The sequence below is a fragment of the Melopsittacus undulatus genome, chromosome Z, assembly GCF_012275295.1.
Source record: "Melopsittacus undulatus isolate bMelUnd1 chromosome Z, bMelUnd1.mat.Z, whole genome shotgun sequence".
Taxonomy (NCBI): Eukaryota; Metazoa; Chordata; class Aves; order Psittaciformes; family Psittaculidae; genus Melopsittacus; species Melopsittacus undulatus.
The window spans coordinates 47,932,819-47,954,095 of NC_047557.1; the positions used below are offsets into that span (position 1 = coordinate 47,932,819).

Consider the following 21,277-nt stretch of genomic DNA (forward strand, 5'->3'; position numbering starts at 1 on the left):
TTCCTTGGCTGTTAGAAATGGGCTGAACCTCAGCCAGTGCTGTACAGAACCTTCCACTGACAGCGACTCATTTATTATACCTCATCTCTCACTGATGTATCTGTGGTGTAACTTGGACCACTCACTCTTTTTCTTTTTTGAGGCAATAGGTTAGCAAAGGAATCCAATGTAGTTGATTAATCAAATTCATTAACCTGAGACTGCGAAACCTAGAGGAAACAAAGAACTAAAAGTAAATAACAAATGTGTTTTTATTTATTTATCCTTTATTTAGTAATAGCACCCAAAGCTGCATTATATTAACACAAGTAATAAAGCTTTCATATTTATTCCTACCAGTGCATTTCCAAATCCAGATGAAATGCTGGAAATAAGTAATGCTGCCATACCATGAACACAGGGTGTAGATCACAATGATACACAACTCACAAGTGAATCCCAATGTAATAAAACAGAAAGTTGTAGCTTAGGTGTGAAACCTGTAACCTAAGGAACTGTGGCCATCTCTATTTCCACAAAATACCGTAACAAAACATTGTCTGTAGGAACTATAAAGATAACATACTTAACAATATGTTTTGTATCACATTATTGAATACTCAATGTTGGATGTACAACTTATAGCTATAGTGTATGTTGGCTACAACTCTACAATAAGAAAGTGTATTGCTTGTGTAACAGAAAGGGTCATGAAATGTGTGGACCTGTTTGCATGTTTAACAAAATGAAACAGCAATACAATAAAAACTGCACCACATGTGAATATTGAAAATGGTTAAGTTACAAAGTCATTCATCCAAAAATCCAAATACTTCAATGAAAGAAAGTATATAAAATGTAGTAAAACATAAATTACATTTAAAGGTCTGTACATGATTCATCCTGCAAATAGAAGCACAAAACCAGCACTTTGTACAGTAAATTGCTTATTTTGTTCTTCTAAATTTCAGAGATTCATTTTGTCTAAAGAGGCAGGAAAAAACACGGTTTCACATGCAATCCAGCAGTAATTGTGGTAAATCAAGTAAGCCTATGACTCTGCACAAAACCCAACACTTCAACAATGTAGGAACATATAATGTGGAGCTCTTTTCTGTACTTGATAAACAATATGCAATTAAAGTTGGATTGTTAAGTTAGTGCACACCTACAATATCCCCTACAATATCCCCATTTTTGGTTAACAGTGTATTAAGGCTGCTTGCTGCTGAAAATGCACAGCAGAGAAGAAATACTTTAATCCATAAATGCAGTCAGACGATTTTGTTTGGAAGTTTCTGTCGCAGTCATTCATTGGGAATGATGAAAGAAAGCCATCTTCTCTCATGGTATTCCACAAGATGTTGTGGATGCTATAAGTCTATATGGGTTCAAAATCATTTGGATAAATTCATGGTAGAAAATTCCATCAAGGGTTATTAAACAGAAAAAAAATCCACTTCTGGCTTGGGAAGTCCCTAAGCCACAAATTGCTGGAGCCTGGGGAAATACCCTGGGAAAACTGCCCTTGCATCTTCCCTGGGTGGACATTATTGATGGCCTTTCATGACATGCCACTGGGCTGGACAGACCTGTGGTCTGACCAAGCACAGTCAATTTTATGCTCAGATTCCTTACTTTTCTGGTTATCATAATACAAACAGATCAGTATTCTCAACTATTTTTTTTTCGAACTCAAAAAGCAAATAACAATCTTGCATCCATTATATCAAAGAGATAAATACTATTAACTAAGCTGTCCATCACATCCAGGCCACTTCTTTATGCTCAGAGCAATTCAGCAACCATAGCTGGATTCCTTTTTGTGTTATTGGTTTAAGCATAATTCACTAACATTACACTCACATATCATGATATACATGATGTGCAATGCTACTCTGCAATACGTTGCACAGCAACAGTACATAACTGAAAAGCAGCTTCCCTCAAGAACTGTAGAACAGTAAAAAAGATTAAACTCAGCAATTCTATACCATCGTATTTGCAAAATATGATGGTGGGAATGGTCAGTAAACCTGGTATATCATTACTGCTGCACTTTACATGGTTGTAGGGTTTTTAGGTTTGATTCTTTTAGTCAGATCAAAATCACTGCTATTAAGCCTAAGGATCTACAGTCTCCATGCATGGAAGTGACGTGAAATTCTCAGTAATAAGGCCAAATTCCTTAGGCTTCTGATTGAATTTCTGCTTCGTCCATCTGAAGTGTCTCATTATCACCCAGCAATTCTGTTTCAGGCACAGAGCCCTCCTCTTCTTCCTCCTCCTGGACAGGATTCTGGGTGATGTCTTCTGTTCCATTGTGTGTGTCATCTGTGCCCTCTGAAAGTGGAGCAGCCCTGTCTGCCACTGATGCATTGGAAGGTGCTGTTGTTACATAACCTGTGCTGGTGGATCCACTCCCGCTGTGGTGGGAGCCTGGTTTGGGAATGATTTGGGGAGGCATTTGCTGAGGAGCCATCTGCACTGGAATTTGGACAGGATAAAAATTTGGCAAGTAAGCACCATAGGCAGGCATTGGCTGGTAACCATTGACTGGAATGTAGAGCTGAGGAGCTGGGACCATCGGTCTCATCTGCCCTTTCATTTGTATGAACTGTGGTTGAGGGAAAGCTGGTGTTTTCTGCTTTGGTCCAATGTACCTAGCATTGCTGACATTGCTAACAGGGCTTGTGCTGAGAGAACTTGTTTGTGTGGTGTTGCTTGCCCCAGAGGTTTGCGCTGAGCTGTTGTAATTAGAAAGGTTTCCCCATGTTCTTAGTCTGTTGTGTATATCTTTAAATCTTGGTCTTCTATTGGGAAATTCATTCCAACACTCCAACATCAAAGTGTATATCCATGTGGGGCAGTCATCAGGACATGGCAAAACCTGTCGGTTCCTTATCATCTCGATGACATCCTGGTTAGAATAACCACAGTAAGGCTGCAGGCCATAGCTGAAAACTTCCCACAGGACAACTCCATATGACCATATATCTGAATCAATAGAAAACTTGCCATACATAATAGCCTCAGGGGACATCCACCGGATAGGAAGAAGGGAATTTCCCATCAGTTTATAGTAATCAGCAGCGTAAACTTCCCTGAAAAGGCCTAAATCAGATATTTTCACATTCAGTTTATCAAACACCAGTATATTCCTAGTGGCCAAGTCCTTGTGGACAACATGGTGGCTTGAAAGATATTCCATTCCTGCAGCTATCTGAGTCACGATGTGGAAAAAATCTGCCGGTTCCAGAGTGGATTTTACTGTCTTGTCATCATCAGTGCTGCCAACATCTGAATGGGGAGATCTCATCACCAAGAACTCATGGAGGTCACTGTGGGAACAATAACTAAATATCATGCTTATGGGTTGTTCCTTCGTCACTATTCCCAGCAAACAAACAATGTTTGGGTGCTGTAATCGTGATCTCATCATTGCCTCATGTTTGAATTCTTCCCGAAGAGCCAGTTCTGCTTTGTCTTTAAGTGTCTTGATAGCAACAGCTTGCGTCTGTTCACCTGGTGCTGTACCAAAAAGGTGTCCCTTGTAGACTTTGCCAAATCTCTCCTCTCCTAATTCCTCCATAAACCGCACAGTAGATAGATTGATTTCTTTAAGTTTAGCCTGAAATGACATAAAGAAAGTAAAGTCACAATGTTTTCTAAAAGAAAAGCTCCTAGTGATTGGATGCTCCAATGGAAGATAAACTAGGTCAAAATGACTTCTAAGTTTTTTCTGTATTCACATCATATATTGATTTTACAGTTAACCTTGAAATGAGTTATTCTATTATCAGAAGTGTAAATTAAATTATGCTGCAAGTTGATGAGTGTAATTATTTTTACAAAGGAGCAACTACATTCCCTGCAAGCTAAATGAATAATCAGTTCAGAGTAAATCTGGCGAACAATGATGTCTATTAGCTGCAACTGCACATGTCCTACAGATTGGCCCAGCGGTGCTCACTAGAGATTCGTCAGAAAAGCTGTGGGCACTGGCTGAGGAGCTGGCAGCCTTGGGGCAAACTGAAACAGGCCAAAACAAGGAGGAACAAAACCTCTCTCCTTCGATCCTGCAGTAGCAGATATGCACTTTTTCTTCCATTGCACTACAGGAATGGCCACTGCCTGTGGGTAGCAGTATATAGTTAGTATCCCTGCTGAGAAACTTCATGCTAGCCCTTTGATGAAAAGGAGCTGGAAGAGGAGCAGAAGCAGGAAGGAATTTCTCTCTAGTACATGAAGGACAAGGTGGCAAACCCAAGAGTGCAGCTGGCAGGGAAAGCAAGGGAGTTTGTGATGGTGATCTAATGGGTCCATTCTGATCATCTCTATGGGCTGGACGAATCCCCAGATGGGACAGATGCAACTGGCACAGCTTCACACACAGGCCATCACAGCAGGAAGGAGCAGGGCAGGATGGAAAGGGTATTTAACAGGTGATTTGGGAACAAACTCTTATTTTAGTTGCCAACAGAATGGACCAGACAGTTTCTAGCAAAGTGCAGACTCAGTCATTAAACCTCCCGCTTATTACACAAAATCAATGCAATTTGCTGCAACTGGTTAATAACCTGCAAATATTCCACAGTTTCCTGAACAGATGTTGTCAATTGTTTCAAAGTAAGCATTGTTTTTTAGGGCTTGCAGCTTGTAAATGCTGTGATTAAAAATTCAGCATTAGCTCTGACCAGGATTTTAGACAGAGATCAGTTAGTTGACCCAGAAAATCATATGCAGGAGCTGAGATCTGTAGACAGGAGTTCAAAGCCATTTTTGTTTCACCATCTTTTGTGACACACAGCCTTAGAAACATGTTGCACCCTGGCTCAGCTGCCTGCACAGTGGTGGTTCAGAATGCCAGTGGACTGAGCTGATGGATTAGACGAGAAACCCCACCGTGCACCCTGCTTTAAACAAGCAAACCAGCTGTGTCTTTAACAGGAGTGAAAATGAGCTGTAGGCTGAAGACTGGATCAGAAATAACATTTCTAGTTACTGAGACAGCAGCAGAATGAGAATTAGCAGATAAGGACAAATGTCACAAAACATTTTGTCCTGAAAACTGTTGCCTGAGGCTGGGATTTCTAGACACATATAGTGAGTACAAGACCTTCTTTTCACTAAAGTAGATGGCCACCATGGTATGGAAATCACATCCCTCACAATACAGCTCAATTTGAACACTGATAACCTTAAGCACTGAAAATCATGACATTTTAGAAATACGTGGCCTAAGCAAATTCTGGAAAAAATACCTGTTTGTGTTGATTAATGAGTGGCATTTCCATGTCCTGGCTGGGAGATGCCATCAGCTGGCGGCGCTGTGGTGTCGCAGCAGATGCCTTCTGCTTGTTTCTGCACATACATACCAGGAAGAACAGGCAGGCAATAACCAGAGGGATGGCTATGCTGGGAACCAGGATATAGAGGATTCCCATTTTACTGTTGTCACGTGGACCTGTCAGGCACAGAAATGTTCATTGTTTACAGTAAGCAATTTTAATGCATCCTATAGTAAGGAAACAAAACAAACACAAAAGCAAACGACAATGCAGTATGATTATTAATACTATACTTAAAAAAATGCCTATAACTTGCAAAGAGAAGTCACATTACTGCCTTCCCCTTCTTTGTAATTTTCCATTAAATATTTCAAACAAGTTTAAGGGACATAGCAACTAACAGTATGAAGATAAATTAGGAGCCCTACATTTAATGCATTGCCTGTAACAATATGTATTTTATTTCACTTTTCTTTTGAGGATTCCAGTCGTGGAAACTGCAGTACACAGACTAAAATATCATTGCATTATCTTGTTCAGGAATACAAATCAAATGCGTAGTTTTCATCACAGTATATAAAGCAGTGACAAAAATGTGATAAAACATAGCACAACACTGAAGTCTGTCATCACCCTGCTTCAGCCATTTCATCAGTACTTTGCCCACTTTCTGCCTCCACTGGTAGGATAAAATGAATCTTCTACACAGCATAAAATAAATCTCACTTCTCATTGGCAGAGATATTATTTGTTCCCTTTATGTTACAGTGAGAGAGATATGAAAGATACATCTTTCTTAATACTTAATAATATTTTTATAGAACCTTCCTCTTGATACTTACAGACTCTAGGACAGCATAGTGATGTCCAAAATTATCACTGGAACTTCCTGGGATGTTTCTTGTAATCAGTGGTTTTGCTATTTGTAGCTACTGCTTTCACCCAAACATGCAATGTAGAAATTTATTATAAATGTCAAATTAAGTTACTGTATAGAAAGTGAAATAACTAAGAAATTTTCTCAAGTTTGAGCACTCTTAAATATCCAAGCAGTCTGTAACACAACCACTGATACATGTGCTGCTGCAGGAAACATGCTTTTCTTTCTAATCAAACACAGTTATTAAGTTGCATTGTTGCCTCGGAAGACTGTTACCACTGGAACAGCTTTAGGGTGAAGGTTGTACCCATTACAGGGAAGTGAGAGGGCCAGTATTAAGCTGAGAGAGCTCTGCTTCTCATTTTTGCTATCACTAGTGCAGTACACAGCCACCAGCAGACAGCATGGGACTTTTACAGTACCTCTGCTTCTGCACTTCAGTTTCCTTCCAATCAAGCATGGTGCTGTATCTCCCTCTACAGGACCTAAAAATCCTTGCTGCCGGCAAGGTAGCATTGAATAGCATGAGCAAATCAAACATGGAGTCTGGCGTTTGACAAGCTGGAATAAAAACTGCAGCAGTGTTGTTAATTGTTACCTCAGCTTAAGCACACAATATGTAATAAAAAGGGGCCACAGTATCTCAGTTACAAGCTCTGAAAATACTAAACGCCTACCACACAAAACAAGGGTGCTGCATTACAGCATAACATTCAAAACCATAACTTTCTTAAGTGAATTCTACTTTTTGGAAATAGAGAACATTAAAAATTACACATGATTTGGGACAGTAGGGAGAAAAAAGAAAGATAATACATACTACAAGAAGGTATGTCACACAGTTCCATGCGTACGTTTTTGTTCTTTGTAAAACACCAGGGCCCATCCATCTGACCTCCAGGATTTCGACAATATGCATGTCCTCCACCTATCTCTGGGAACTGTGTGCTTGTCAGATCATGGTTGTGAGGACTCTGGGAGTCCCAGAGCTGGCAAGTGTGGCCAGACTTAGTAACGCTGACTGTCCCTCTGTAGTCTGCTCCAGAACCATTGTAGCACTGATGATCTGCAACATAAGGTTTGACAAAACATTGCAAATAACAAAAAAATCAAAGGCCAGCAAGACCAAAACGAATTTAATGGGTAGACCACATATGCAAAATGTGCTTGAAGTCAGGTACTTTAAGATTTAAATGAAAGCTGTGGGATTTGAATTTTCCATTTTGTTAGTATCTGTACTTTTGTACCCAGTTATTTCTGGTTTCTGCTCTAAAGTGATCAATTGCTAGCAAACAGAGTAGGCAGAAAAATTGTCAGCACATAACTAGTGACCCAGGAACGGCCCATCTACTCCCGGATGCAAATATAAATTCACAGAAGCGAGATCAATGTTTTTACCCATCCTGTGTAGGTGAAGAAAGACAATTGCACTCCTTGCTTAATTTATAGGATTATATTCTTGTGGATTTCCATATAGAAAGGGTGAACATTAAGTTTAATTTCTTAGCAGATTTTTCCAGTAAATTTCCCACAGTTTTTTTTTGAGGTTTACTGATAGGTAAACATAACTCAAAAAAAGCTGCATGGGGGGACTCACTTAGAAAGGCAAAGACTGAGCCAGAGGTGGGGCAGGCATGTGGGAAGGGAAGCCTGAAATGCACTGTAAATATGAGTCAAAATTGGCTGTGTGAATATGAAGTTTTATAGCCCAGGGTGGTTCATATAACCCTTTTCAGTACTAAGCAACATCCTTTAAACTTCCTCACCAGCCTAACTATACCTTACAACAGTGCAAGATTATCATCAGTAAAACATGTTAAAAAGTAGCAGCATCCAGTATATCAGTGCTTTCTTTACAAAAAACATGACTATAAAAATACTGCTTCTCAGACCCAACCTGAGAAAGCCACAAATACTACTTTTTCCCAGTGATGAAACACCTGGACTTACATCGGCTGAGCCGTTCCACAGGAATTCCAATCCTTATGCAGTTGGCAGCTTCCAAGGTATCAGGTCTTGGGAGATCCTCACACTTAGGCAACTGTAGCTGCATCAAGATGAGGGGGTTTGACCTAGCAATGTTGTACTCCTGCCTACAGAGATCATTCTCCAGAACTTCACATTCATCCCGGCACAGCTCCCGTGGCTTAGGTATCCGAGAGCGCTCATCACACAGGGGAAACACGAAGTGGCAGAAGGATGGTATAGCGAACTGTGAACACTGATCAGACAAATGTGTGGAAGTGCCAATCATGGTAAATGCAGCTGCAAAGGAACAAAAATACTGCTTAATTCACAAGAAGCATGACAATTTTTTTGTGTAGTTTGCTTTTTATAACTTTTTTCTTTTCTGGAGGGTCTGAAAGCCCACTGAGCACTGGGAAAATGAGGTAAATTCTGCTGTATAGGAGAGCTGACAAATGCAGAAAGCAAATCCAGCATTCCAGTGTCCCTCTGACATCTAAACAGAGCTTGCAGACCTCAGTTTACCCAAGTGACTAACACTGAGCAAACTGCTGGCACCTAATTTTAACTTGAAAAGATAAAAAGCAAAGAAAAGATACACTTGCCAGGATGCTAACATGTATTCCCTAAATTCCTAATTAGGAAAAACCTGAACAAGGATCACCTAACTTCTTCCTCCTGTAGAAACTCTGACAAGTGTTTTTCAAGGCTTAACAGACAAAAGGAAGTGCGCCACTGCTATCTGGGGAGACATTAATAGACGTGAAAAGCCTAACAGGCAGCAGTTTGGGGAAAAAATGCAATCAATCTCAGCAAACTGATCACATTAAGATGAAAATTAAGATGCAGTGACCTAGGGATTAAGATGTAGTGAACTAGGGATTTAATCCTCCCACGATCTCAGCATCTACGCACTAATGTTTATCTGAAAGTTTCCTTGCACACTGCAAAGGAAAGATCAGTGTGCATGTGCGTCATGTATCTGGGAATGACTCAAGTTTTAAATGGAGAAATATTCATTGATGATTTGGAAAGCATCATTTATGAGTGAGGCTTACTAGACTGCATGTTCCACCAACGCACACTGTGAAAAGAGAGGAAATGAGCAGTTGAAGTAATTCAGCAATCTATTTACAACCTAGAAATCAATTCTTTCCCTCTTGTCCAGCTCTCTCCTTTCAATCATCTACTTCCTGCTGCTACCTGCTATCACTGTCTCCTGTTTACTCCTAAATGTCACACATACAGTAACCAGCCCCAATTCCAGCCTCTTCTACTGTTTACACCTCTGCTTATTTTAATACAGAAATATTAACACAGGGAATATAACCATTAATCTGACACATAGGGGAAAATGCATGCACATGTGATATCAGGCCTCAAATGACATCTGTGATGTGCCTGTCCCAAAGACTAGCAGGGAAAAAAATAAGCTTGGAGGAATTAAGAAGTCACTGTTACTATTTGAAACACCAAACTAATTTTTATGAAGGCATTACGGAACTTAGACTGGCATGAGTGAAAAGCGCACAATTCACGATCATGTCCTTATTTTACTGTCAGGTGCAAAAGCCAGCAAGACTGTTTGGTGGCATCTAAGGGTTTTATTTTGTTTAGTTAATGAACAGATATTAAGCAGCACAGGGAACACTTTACAAGCCACGCACATCCACTGGTCAGGAGTCAGGTCCATGCACTCTTTATTTCTGGCCTTCCAGTTGTTCAAGTCGTGTCTCTAGGTTTTCTCCAGACATGTACTATTGTTAACAGAAGGCTGCAATTCCCACCTAAGTACATGGCCAGGACTGAACAGCATCAGGGGTGTAGGAACAAAGGGAATGTATCTCACACAGCAGCACAGCAGGGAAATAAGAATCTAGAATGAAAATTCCCCCATGTTCCCATAAACTCCTTAAATGTTCTTGGCATTGGGCAGTAGGTGTCACCGTTTCCCACTCATAGTTTTCCCAAAACACACAAAGGGACCACAGCCTGCGTTTAAAAAGTATGGGCAAAAGTATAAGCAACATCTCAGGTGATTTTTTTGTTTGCTTGTTTTTAAATCTAATAAATTACTGCAATTTCAAAAACACCCTGTCGTTTGAACAGAGAACACTGCCTGAATACATTACTTGTTTTATGTGTAAGTAAACTTGGAAGAAACAAGTCTGTGTGAAATCCTCAGGGTTATTTTGCATAAGATATTTGGTCTGACCTTCAGGTGTATATAGTTTGAAAATGCCGTATTGTTAATGGATTATTATTACTGCCTAGCTAGGCACTGGGCAGCCCTACATGATGGTTCACAGACTTTTTCCAAAAAAGAAAAGTTCCATCAGAAATTCCCCTCAACTCCAGAACAGAGTCCCAGACCCCAGCCTCCAAAATCTATCCATCAGTGGTATTAGGGATCCAGCAGCCAGATGTTGTATATCCCAGAAGCAAGTATAACTTGATGTTGGAAGAAGTTTTTGCATTATTTTTTTGTTATTTAGGGGTTTTGTTGTTGTCGTTGTTGGTTGATTGGTTGGCTTGGTTTTTCTTGGTTTCTTTTACGGGGGGGGGGGGGGTGAGGGTTTGTTGGTGGTGGTGTGGTTTTGGTTGGTGGCTTTTTTTTTTTTCTTTTTTTAAGGATATTATGAACCTAATTCAGAGTTCTAGATTTCACCATTTCAGATAGCTGAACATTTCCATTATGCTGAAAAACATTCAAACAGGGCAACGATTCTGTCATAGAAAAAAAATTGTATCCATAGCATGTATTAACTAATGACATAATGGTAAATAGGCTGGAAAAACAACAAAATACAAGAGAAAGAAGGGAGGGGAATGAGTCACAACAGCCCAAGGAAAGGTCCACACCTGCATTTTGCCAGTCTTATCATGTGGTCACCATCTTAAGAAGAGGAAAAATCCTGACCTGGTGTTCTTTCAAAGGCCTTAAAGATAATGTCTTTAAGGAGATAGAGCTGACAGTCAAACTTTTTCTGGCAACCGGCAATGTTAAAATTGCAGATTCACTTGGCCATATATGGTCAGATGTAAATAAGCTCCTGCTGGAATGCGTTAATATGCCATATATTATGATAAACAGTTTATTCCATGGGTTCATTTGCTTGCTTTACTTATTCACATCAGAGTCACAGCTGCTCATGTCGGCTAACTGAGGGCCAGTGAAAAAACCCATGTTCATGTACAGACCATTAGAATCATTGAAGTTTCTGATGCAAGTTTGAGACTCTGTATTAAAACAATGATCAAAGAAACAACCAATACCTTTTTAGTACATCATAAATTGTTTTTCAAAAACATCTTCTATTTGAATCTATCATGCAAAAAGCTCAAGAACAAACTACCAGCTGTTAAAAAGTTAATGTTCTGACATTTTACTTAAGGACAGCAGATACTCATCTTCCTGGCTTCACCATTTTGCTAACTGTACAAGTGGGTAACCGGCTCACCTTCTTTGAACCTTAATATATGGATGTCCTAGTCATGGACCAATAATGCTGAAAAGGATGAGAGCATTATTTATACTTGAATTGGTACTTTCACAAATGTTTTTTTGCTCTGCTATAAAAGTGCATAAGCTTACCAGTAATTCGGTTTTCAATTTCCCCTTGCATCTGGAGGGAGTCCACATAAATAGTCCTGTTTCCAATGATTCGTGCACACGCAATTCCCCTGTATGGCTGACAGAACCCATCTTCATGGTAATCTTCTCTGCAAAAGACAGGTTAGGATTTTATAAGCAGCGGTCTAGCTGTCCCCAGTGAATTTTTACAAAATACATTCTTATAATGGAGAAAACACAAAAGACTAAATCTGAAATTTTTCCATTCCCCAGGTGCAGCTTTCTCTTCCAATTCTCCTTATACTACCTTAAAAGTATTAATGAGGCACCTTGTAAAGAGCTTATTAGTGAAAGAAGTAAACCGAAACTCAAGATTAATTTAAAAATCATATGCTATTAGTAATAGGATTTGGCAGGTGAATCTATTAAAAAGCCTTTTGATTCAGACAGCAACATAGAACTTGTTACATGTCCCCATAAATTTTTGGCATCTAGCAGCACCAAGCACAAGTAGGCAAATAGTGGGTTCTCTTCTCCCACTTATATATACCTCTCTTAATTTTCTCTAGTGACCATCAGAAGAGATCTTGCTAAGCTTTAATATGGAATAATTTAAACTCTGAATTAGGTAAACAAGATAAAAAGTGATCAAGGTTTTAACCTCTCTTCCTCTTTTCTCTAGTTAGAGTCTATGCCAAATTCCTCTTTCAATATATATTTTAATAAATTTTTCAGTTCAGTGAGGCTTTGGGCCAGATTTTACTCCCTTACATCAACACAAATATTTTGGCATGAAAGTACTAGCCTTTAGGCTCAGTGGCTCAACACATCATCCCCAAAGCTCCAGTATATAATACACAGCTGAGCTGTAGATCGTAACTGCTTAGTACTGAAAGGGGCTTCAGAGTGCAAGTACTCTCAGAGTTAATATTCAGTATGCCATGCATTTCCTTCGGCACAACATAGCCTCTGTGCTAGGATTCACTAGCCTGATGGATTTACATCATGTCATTCACTGCATGATGGCCCAAAAGAGACATAAAACATAGTACAGAAGGCTATGACTCTAGAATAATCTTAGGAAACTCAAAACTTTAACCAGCTTTTGTAGCTAAACAATCAGTTTAAAACTCTATGGCTCCTCTCTGATATAGGCAATATTTGAAGAAGTACTTCAATACACTTCTGCATCTTGTACTTCATTATCTAATCATAGGCTAAACTAGGTTAGAAAAGACCTTTAAGATCATCAAGTCCAACCACTAATTCATGTCACTGAGGGCCTCATCTACACAGTTCTTGAACACTTCCTGGGATGGTGATTCTACCACTTTCCTGGGCAGCCTGTTCCAATGCCTGATCACCCTTTCAGTGAATAAATTTTTCTAAATATCCAGTCTAAATCTCCCTGGATATCTATACCTGTTTTGGTCACATGTGTTTCCACTTCTTTTGCAAATGCCTTCACCCTTCCTTAGGGTGCCACATGAGCAGGGCAAAGTAGTCAGTGAATAGATGATAAAACACATGACTTCAGCTAGCCAAATTAGCATGAAAACCTACCGCTTGACAACAGCTAACTATGATGAGCGTATCACTCAACACCTACACAGTACCAAGTGCAGCCCATTATTTCCAATACCTTATTCTGTCTTAGGAGTCTCTTCTCATTTTTCCTCCCTGATAAAGCTCATCTCTTCAGGGAAATCTTACCAGTGTTTCTTAAAGTATAAACTCTTTTGGCAGTGGAAGAATGGGCAGGACAGCTCATACAGTGTAGACAAAAGCTGTAACCATTGATCACTACTTGAGCGGCAACTTTCCCTTTCCTCCCAGAAAGACAATGACTTGACAAGACCCAATTCACTACACAGCTGCTAGATAAACCATGGTCATATGAAGTGTCTCATACAGTTGTTGTCCTGATCTGGCCCTTATTTCCTATCACAGTATGATTGTTAGGTATTCATAAAGCAACATTTTGTCTACAAACTCTGAAACAAGTTCTGCTTCCAGCAAAGATATCCAAGTTTTTTATTATGGTGGGTGAAGTAAAGGAGGAGTCTTTCAGGATCAGTTAATTCCTGCAGTGAAATTATTTCACTCTATAAAACCCCCTCTACTTTTGCAACAGTTGCATCCTGCCTGAAGGGACAAAAATATCAAAGCATTCTGTCTGTGCCTATGATCCTTGTGTTTTATGATCCTTAACCACCTAAGTAGGAAGTCAGCAATTCCCTTAAGGAGCTGAATGAATATGAAACCTCTATTTGACCTCCTGCTCTAGAGCAAATTCATACCCTATCATGCAGAACAAAGCCTGTAATGTATCTAACTGAAACTATACCTCACACTTTGACTATGAGTGCAGAGCAATCTTGCCAGCACAAAAAACCCCCACAACTCAACACCCCAAAACCAACAACACAAAAAAACCCAACCAAAAACTATAAAAAATAACACTCCAAACAGCATGGGTTTGGTGACAAAAGCTGTGTGATCTCTTGCTTGGCTCAGTTTATTTATTTCTATAAACAACCTTTTAAATACAGCTTAGATACTATATATACACACATACGCTTTCCTTTCCCATGGTGTAGTCAACTGCTGATTAAACTAAACTGGATATGACCATTACCATGGATGCAAGCAAATGTAAACAGTAATCTGATGTCAGATACTCTAACAGAAGCTGGGTTGATACTCTACATGCATCTTTGTCAGGTCAGGAAACTCAGCGAATACCATTTGACTAACAGTAATGTTGAGGGGACAAAATTACGTTAGTCTTTATAGGAAAACAGTTTATTTCAATAAAGCTGCAGAAACAGCAGCATTTACAGTGTCATTATAGATTACTCTTACCCTCAGCTACATGTACACTCACCACATGGCAAAACATCCGCAGCAAAAAGTGACATGGGGTGAATCTGATAAAACAGTGCAGGTGCAGTGTCACACTCAGTTCCAATAGGAATCGTTGGAACCATGTGTGACTTTGATTCCTGCTCCAAACCATAGAACAGCAATTCAGCCACTGCCCAGAGCAAGAGTTACAAGCTGCTGAAAATACGTAGAAATACTGACTCTTCAATTTCCTGCTGTCTGAGCTGTAAATTCAGCTCAAGAACCCTGATAAAAGCAGATACCTGACTCCACAACAAGGATCCAGAAGAGTTAAATTTGTTCCACTTGCAGGATTCCTACAAGCTAAATGCCATAGGTGCTTTTTTAGCTTTGTTGGTTTGCTCTGAATGTTTCAACATGTCATGAACTTTTCTCACTAGTGATTTCATTTCATTTTTATGCAACTTTTTTGTTTGTTTTACAAAGTAGAGTCAGGAACATCATACGTGTTGATCATCTTTTTTCACCTTTGTGGAAGGCAGCATTTCCAGGCAGCCCACCCGGAAAGCAGCACACAACTAGAGTAGAGGTAAGCTTTTTTATCTTAGTGAGAGAACTCTCCTCCCAACTACTTGTCAGATGTACAACCAGAATTTGGATTTAAAAATAAAGTCAAACAGAATCTGACAGACCCTCCATTCTTAAAATCGCAACTTCCATTTCTTAAGATCAACGCCATTATTTTTCCATGCCCATAAGGTGATCTTATGCCATAATCATAAAGTTAAGATCTAGCTTTTTTAATATAAAGCTAAAGCAGGAGAATCTTTTATTTCAGGCATGGACAAGTAATACCAAAACATTCATACTACTTTTATATACAACATGGAGTGTCTCTAAAATTGAACAGGCTTAACAGGTCTGGAAACATCTTGAAGATGATAAGACATTTACAAGTTCCTTTTCACACATGCACTTCACTGTCTGATTAAACACAATCTGCTTTTAGGTTTGTTGGCACAAGTCTGTATGAAATGGAGAATTAACCATATAGGCAGTGCAGAATATATACACAGGTTCAGTGGTATGGTGCCAGTTCAATCTCTTCCCTCTAACAGAAATTGTAACCTCTAGGGACATCTGGGTCTATAAAGGAAGCACTGGAAGAACCAGATGCCTCTCAATAGGAATAAAACCCAGGAGGCATGAATAGGAATCTCTCTAGATGGTAGTCACACAGAACTTTCATACAACAGGTAGATATCTGCTCTGGAAGTATGTGGAGACATTTCTAGGTGTATTAAATGTGCTTCAAAGACATACATACTTTGCCACCCCCACCCTTGCATTAAGCTTCACTTTAATTTCACATGTGACAGAGAAAGAACACTGAAGAAAAGACTACAAAATAAAATACCTAGGAAACAAAGAGGCTTTTCTTATTGGAAAATCTGAAATGCTGAAAGAACACATCTGTATGATACACACTGTACGATACCCATGTAGCACAACCCATTGTGACTGTCACATCTGATCAGTCTGGAGGGCATATGAAACAAAAAGTCTCAGTAAATAAAAGGCAATGGTGGAAAATGTTTAACACTAAAATCATCGTAAGCATATAAGTCAGATAAGGGCTTTCAGTATGTATTTGATGCCACTGAAAACACAGTAAGTGCAGACCTAATGATTTTGCTGAAAAACAGAAAAACACATGAAGGTGTTTCAATTTTTAGCAAGGGTTCACAAAAGGAATTCTGAAAGCAGAGTTTAGAGGTACTAGATATTTATTCTCTTGTAAAATAGAGTTTTTTTTCTGATTGCATCCCACAAACAACTAACAAAGACAACAGAAATTCATTAAGATAAATATATTTTCCTGAAAATAAAAAAAAAAAACAACACTGTGCATCAGCCATAAAAAGAAATTCAGAAATCCTCCAGAAAACTCAGAAAGAAAAACTTTTTTTATTGAATAAACTGCAAAAGACAACTAACTTAGTATGTCTAACCCTTGTAATAAAAAAAAAGAAAAAAGTTAAAATTATGAGTTAAGAACAGTTTCTTTTAATACTTTAAATAATAAATTTAGAACTTATTTGGAGGGATGCATCCTCAGCTTACACTTTACCAAAGTAAATAATACTACTCCAGTTCATAGAATATAACAGGATATTCCAGAGGCTAGTTTTCAAAAAAAAAGATAGTGAAAACTTTGTTACAGCAGTTTCCCACAAGCAAAGTGCAGTTTAAATTTCCTATAAAATTTACCACAACAAATAACAAACCTGAAGTTTTGACCTTCTTTCATATGTCCAGGTATTAAACGGCTTTTAATTAAAAACCATTAAATACTGAGAAAGCACATTATGACTCCTCCTTTCCCCCCCCCCCTCCCCCCCCCATATTCCATTACAAGTGGAATGGCAAAGCAAGGCCAAGTGCACAGAAAACCACAGTTAGACAGTGACAGACAAAGGAAAGGATAAATTATTTATGCCATATTATTTGCTATGGGTAGAGAAATATAACATCTGGTATACAGTCACTTGACTTGAGGGAAAGTCTCAGAGTTTGTGATAGCTACACCTTGAAAACTGATGGCAGAAGCTGTGTAAAGAGAGTAATTTTGATCGACAGTCAGATCAGAGGGAAAAGGACAGGCATCAGATTTCAGATTACGAGTTTACTTAGCCCAGTATGTGGCTACTTCATAAACGTAAAGCACACAAGCTAAATGACCTACAATACAAAGAATAAAAGGAATAAAGGGTTTATGTTTAACCAAAGAGAGCAAATCACTCTGACTTGAGGGAAGGGCATTATAAAGAACTGCAGTAAAACATCAGAAATTTCTGGTTTTAGCATACATATATATTCATGGTTTGTTTATACTGCATCTCAAAGAGGACCTCTTATAACCTGGCACTAAGGCCCTTGTAATTTGTTACCCTTACTCTTGACATGTATCATATTGTAGTGCTGGGGAGCAAACTGACTCACAAGGGGATCACTTTTCAATGGCTAAAATGAGTTCACAGCTTCAAATATTCACTCCCTCCCACTGAAACATGTCACAGAGAAGATCAGAGAGAAGAGAAACACACTACCCTTGTCATATGCCATATCACATCTATAAAATGCCTCCTGTAAGAAACACAGTGAATTTATATTAACTTTACTATAGAAAAATACTAGGTAATTTCCAGCCAGGTTTTTATATCTACTTTTCAAGGGGAAATGTAAAAATAAAACTCTTGTTTCAGAATGAATTATAATTTGTCAAGAGTGCTGCCTTTTAAAATAATAGTTACAAAAGGCTATGAAACTGCCTTTGCTCATAGGCCTCCTGTTGTGCACAGAAGATGAATGGAAATTTTACTACTGACACTGAAGGCAACAGGACTACGGAATATTAGGTGAAAGAAAAGAATTGTATTTTTTCAAACCCAGTATTTTATTCATCTATTGAGAAGGGCTTGACTAATGCCAGGTGCTCCCAATATCACCCATAACTTCTGCCCACACAGGGCAGAAATTAAGTAAAATGTATAAATGGGTTAGAGGTTTTAATGAAGCTTCCAAAATCCAGATGCACAGGAAAACCTAAAAAAAAAAAAACACCCCAGCCAACCAAACCGAAAAAGAAACCCCAACAAAACCCCACAAACCCACCAACAAAACCCACAAAGCCAAAAAACCCACAAACCAAAAAATCCATAAAACACCAAAACCCAGCACCTGCACATCTGTGTCCTGACTGCTAAAGCCAAGAAGTAAAGAATGGTAAGGGCAGCTTTACTGCTGCATTAAGCCCCTACCTGGAGGGAGGCATCCCATCCCACTTTGTGGGAGAAGGGCACAGGCTTCCTGCACTACCTGTATCCGTGCTCTGAACAAACAACTTCATTCTCTGACCAAAGGGTTATCTGCAAATAACCTAACTTTCCAGCACATAAAATTGTTGTTTGCACATCTTCACCCACATTTAAAGATCATGGATCCTGGGATATCAGAAAATAGTAGTTAAAACCTCAAAGAGAACTTCACTATAATAGGAGATGGATGTAAAAACTTTTCCCATAAACTAAAGGAATGAAATAAACAGTATCAGAAAATAAGGGGACTCTAGCGTTAAAAAGTCAAACACTAACAGCAGAGGGAATTTATATAAATAGTCATAGCTCACTTGAAGTTAATGGACCTGTGACAATTTACACTCACCAGCTATATGGCCCATGAACTTTGCTGCCAGATACTTACTGAATGTAACAACAGACCCCCAAAGCAAGATTTCCTTACATCTAGCATGTAAATCGGATAAATATTAACAAATAGCATTTTTTCTGCATTTTATCTGAAAAGTAGTACATAACAAATCCCTAACAAAAAGTACTTAAAATCATATTCACTGAACACAGGAGTTGTGCTGTATTTGAGTTGAATACTTGGCTGCTAGTTCCTAAAAACTACACTGTGAACTGAAACTCCAGATTCAGTGTGTAAGATCAGTAACAAATAGCAGTTGATCTTTATTCTGTTGATTCTACTAAATGATGCATTTGTTAATATTAGTCATAGGACCTGAGACACCATTAATAGATAAAGCAATTCATTGGAATGTCATTAGTAAAAACCTAGCTGCAAATGGACTTATGTTTGTGACAAACTAGAGAAAAGTAAGTTGTTTGTAAAACAGCAACTTGTAAGCAATAATCTCATTTTTTTAGCCTATTTCAGTTATTTCCACAATCCCATAAGGGATTATAAAGGGATGATAAAATCAGTGGTTTTAAACGCAAAATTCAGGCTCCAAAGTCTGTCTCTAAAATATAGTCCAAATAATGTTATTCTGATGTTACCATGAAAGGAGTATGCAAGGTATTTAAAAAACATTTAAACACAAGAAAGGGGAACACATATCAATTGTGTTTATGCATATGCTTATGCTTTCACTGAACCATAAACCAAACTGCTTTCCTCAGCAGGCATTGCCTTAAGTGTATGTCAGTAATCCTAGCTGAGCTGTGTCCTTGCTAAAAGATACCACGTTCAATTATAAAAGCAGATAAAATCAATGGAAAATGGTATTGCCTTCCTTTCACAGAATCATCCTCTATCACTCCTGTACCACGGAAAGCACACAACCTTTACTAGCAAAGATGTAGGAAAGAGCTGAACATACAAGACTGTGGCAAGGTGCTCTTTAGATTACACCACACGCTGCTGTGATTTGATGGTATCACAGGCATTCACATATTTATTATTGCATTACATAATTAGAAAAGGTTTCAGTGTACCAAAAACTGTTGCTGCTTGCAAGTACAGTAATCACATACACAAGTACAGACATTGGTGGTAGGATGGTGCTTACTAGAGTAACCTGGATAAAACAGGCAAAGCAAAGCTAAACAAGGACAACTATGTCCTGAATTTCTGCAAGGAACAGAGGATTGTCCCTGGAGGTATAACCAGCCATAATCCTCCTTCAAACAGAAAACCTAACACTACCTCTACCTACAAACTCACAATTTACTCAAATGATATTTTTGTAAATTTTCTCAACTTTTATAGGTGTTAGCATGTTGGATGAAATCTTGAAATCAGATGAGTCACCTGGCAATTCAAGAAGGTGGCAGGTCTGTTTGCTGAATGCCACATATTTTTAACAGAAGCATCTCTGTTACAACCAGGGTTACTGAAGAATCAGGGGGAGGTGGGAAAGAGGGGAACCAGGTCACCAAACAAAAACAAAACAACTAACAAAAAAACCCCAAAGAAAGGAAAAACCTAAACAAAAAGACAAACCTTCAGGAAACTAATTTTAACATATAGTAGCACAGACCTGGCCATACAGCATTCCAGCTTTTTGCTCACCAAAGAAGTCATTATTAGTCTCCCTTCCCACCCCCCTTTTTTAAGGCATGTTAAGCCTCCCAGTGTGTAATGACTGTCTAACGAATTGTCTCCCTCTGACATACCCAAGAAAAAAACAGCAGGTCAATGAACCTTCCTAAGAGCCTCTAAAAAGCAGTTATTTCCTCTACTGCCAGAGGAAAGCAAAATTCTTCTTCACTTTTATTCTTTTTCCTCCTGCTATGCCACCCTGAGTAAAGTGTATGCAGAACAGCTCCAAAAAGATTTTGGAAAAATTTACCAGCTGAAAATGTCATTATAATTGCTGCCATATCCAGGTAGCAATAAAACAGGTAGGGAGCATACCAGGCAGCCCAGTGATATGGCTGCCAGTGCTTTGGGTTCTGTGGAGGGCATGGAGGACTCCATCTGAGCTGCTGTGCTATACTGAAGAAAGGGTGTGATCAGGTAGGCAGAGCAAAGAGGCCATGTAGGCTGCCCAGAGGCATGAGAAAGCCATCAAGGAAAAGGAGCAAAGAGCAGCTTTGATGGTGGGGATGCCATAGAAGGAAGGGCAATTGGGCCTGAGAGGACAGGTCTGGGTATTGGAGTTACTTCTCACCCCTGCAAGTGGATGCAAGGCAGTCCATCTTCTACTGGGATGCTCTGACCTTGCCTAGTGCTATGCTCACCCCACTTCATCTAAACTACCAGGGATAATAATAATTCATGCATTGTGATTTACCAACATAGGCAGATTCTAACCACCAAGAGAAATTTTATTATTATGCTCAGCCCATTAAAATCCACTGATGGAATTCTGTATTTCAGAATTGCTGAGGTGAGTAGCTCGAGAGAGGACGCCTTCAGCACCAGAGCAGGGAG

At 39.0% G+C, this 21,277-nt stretch overlaps 1 protein-coding gene across 1 annotated transcript in view; it reads right to left on the reverse strand.

Annotated features, from left to right (window-relative positions):
* Positions 1-270: 270 nt before the first annotated feature.
* ROR2 (receptor tyrosine kinase like orphan receptor 2) overlaps positions 271-21,277 on the reverse strand; it is a 155,444-nt gene continuing 134,437 nt past the window's right edge. Inside the window, exons 5-9 of the mRNA XM_005154906.2 lie at positions 11,711-11,838; positions 8,101-8,415; positions 6,971-7,216; positions 5,244-5,446; positions 271-3,610 (exon numbers count right to left, since the gene is read on the reverse strand). Of these exons, the coding sequence (XP_005154963.2) occupies positions 2,168-3,610; positions 5,244-5,446; positions 6,971-7,216; positions 8,101-8,415; positions 11,711-11,838 (2,335 nt within the window). The 3' untranslated portion in view covers positions 271-2,167. The remainder of the gene's footprint in view (positions 3,611-5,243; positions 5,447-6,970; positions 7,217-8,100; positions 8,416-11,710; positions 11,839-21,277) is intronic.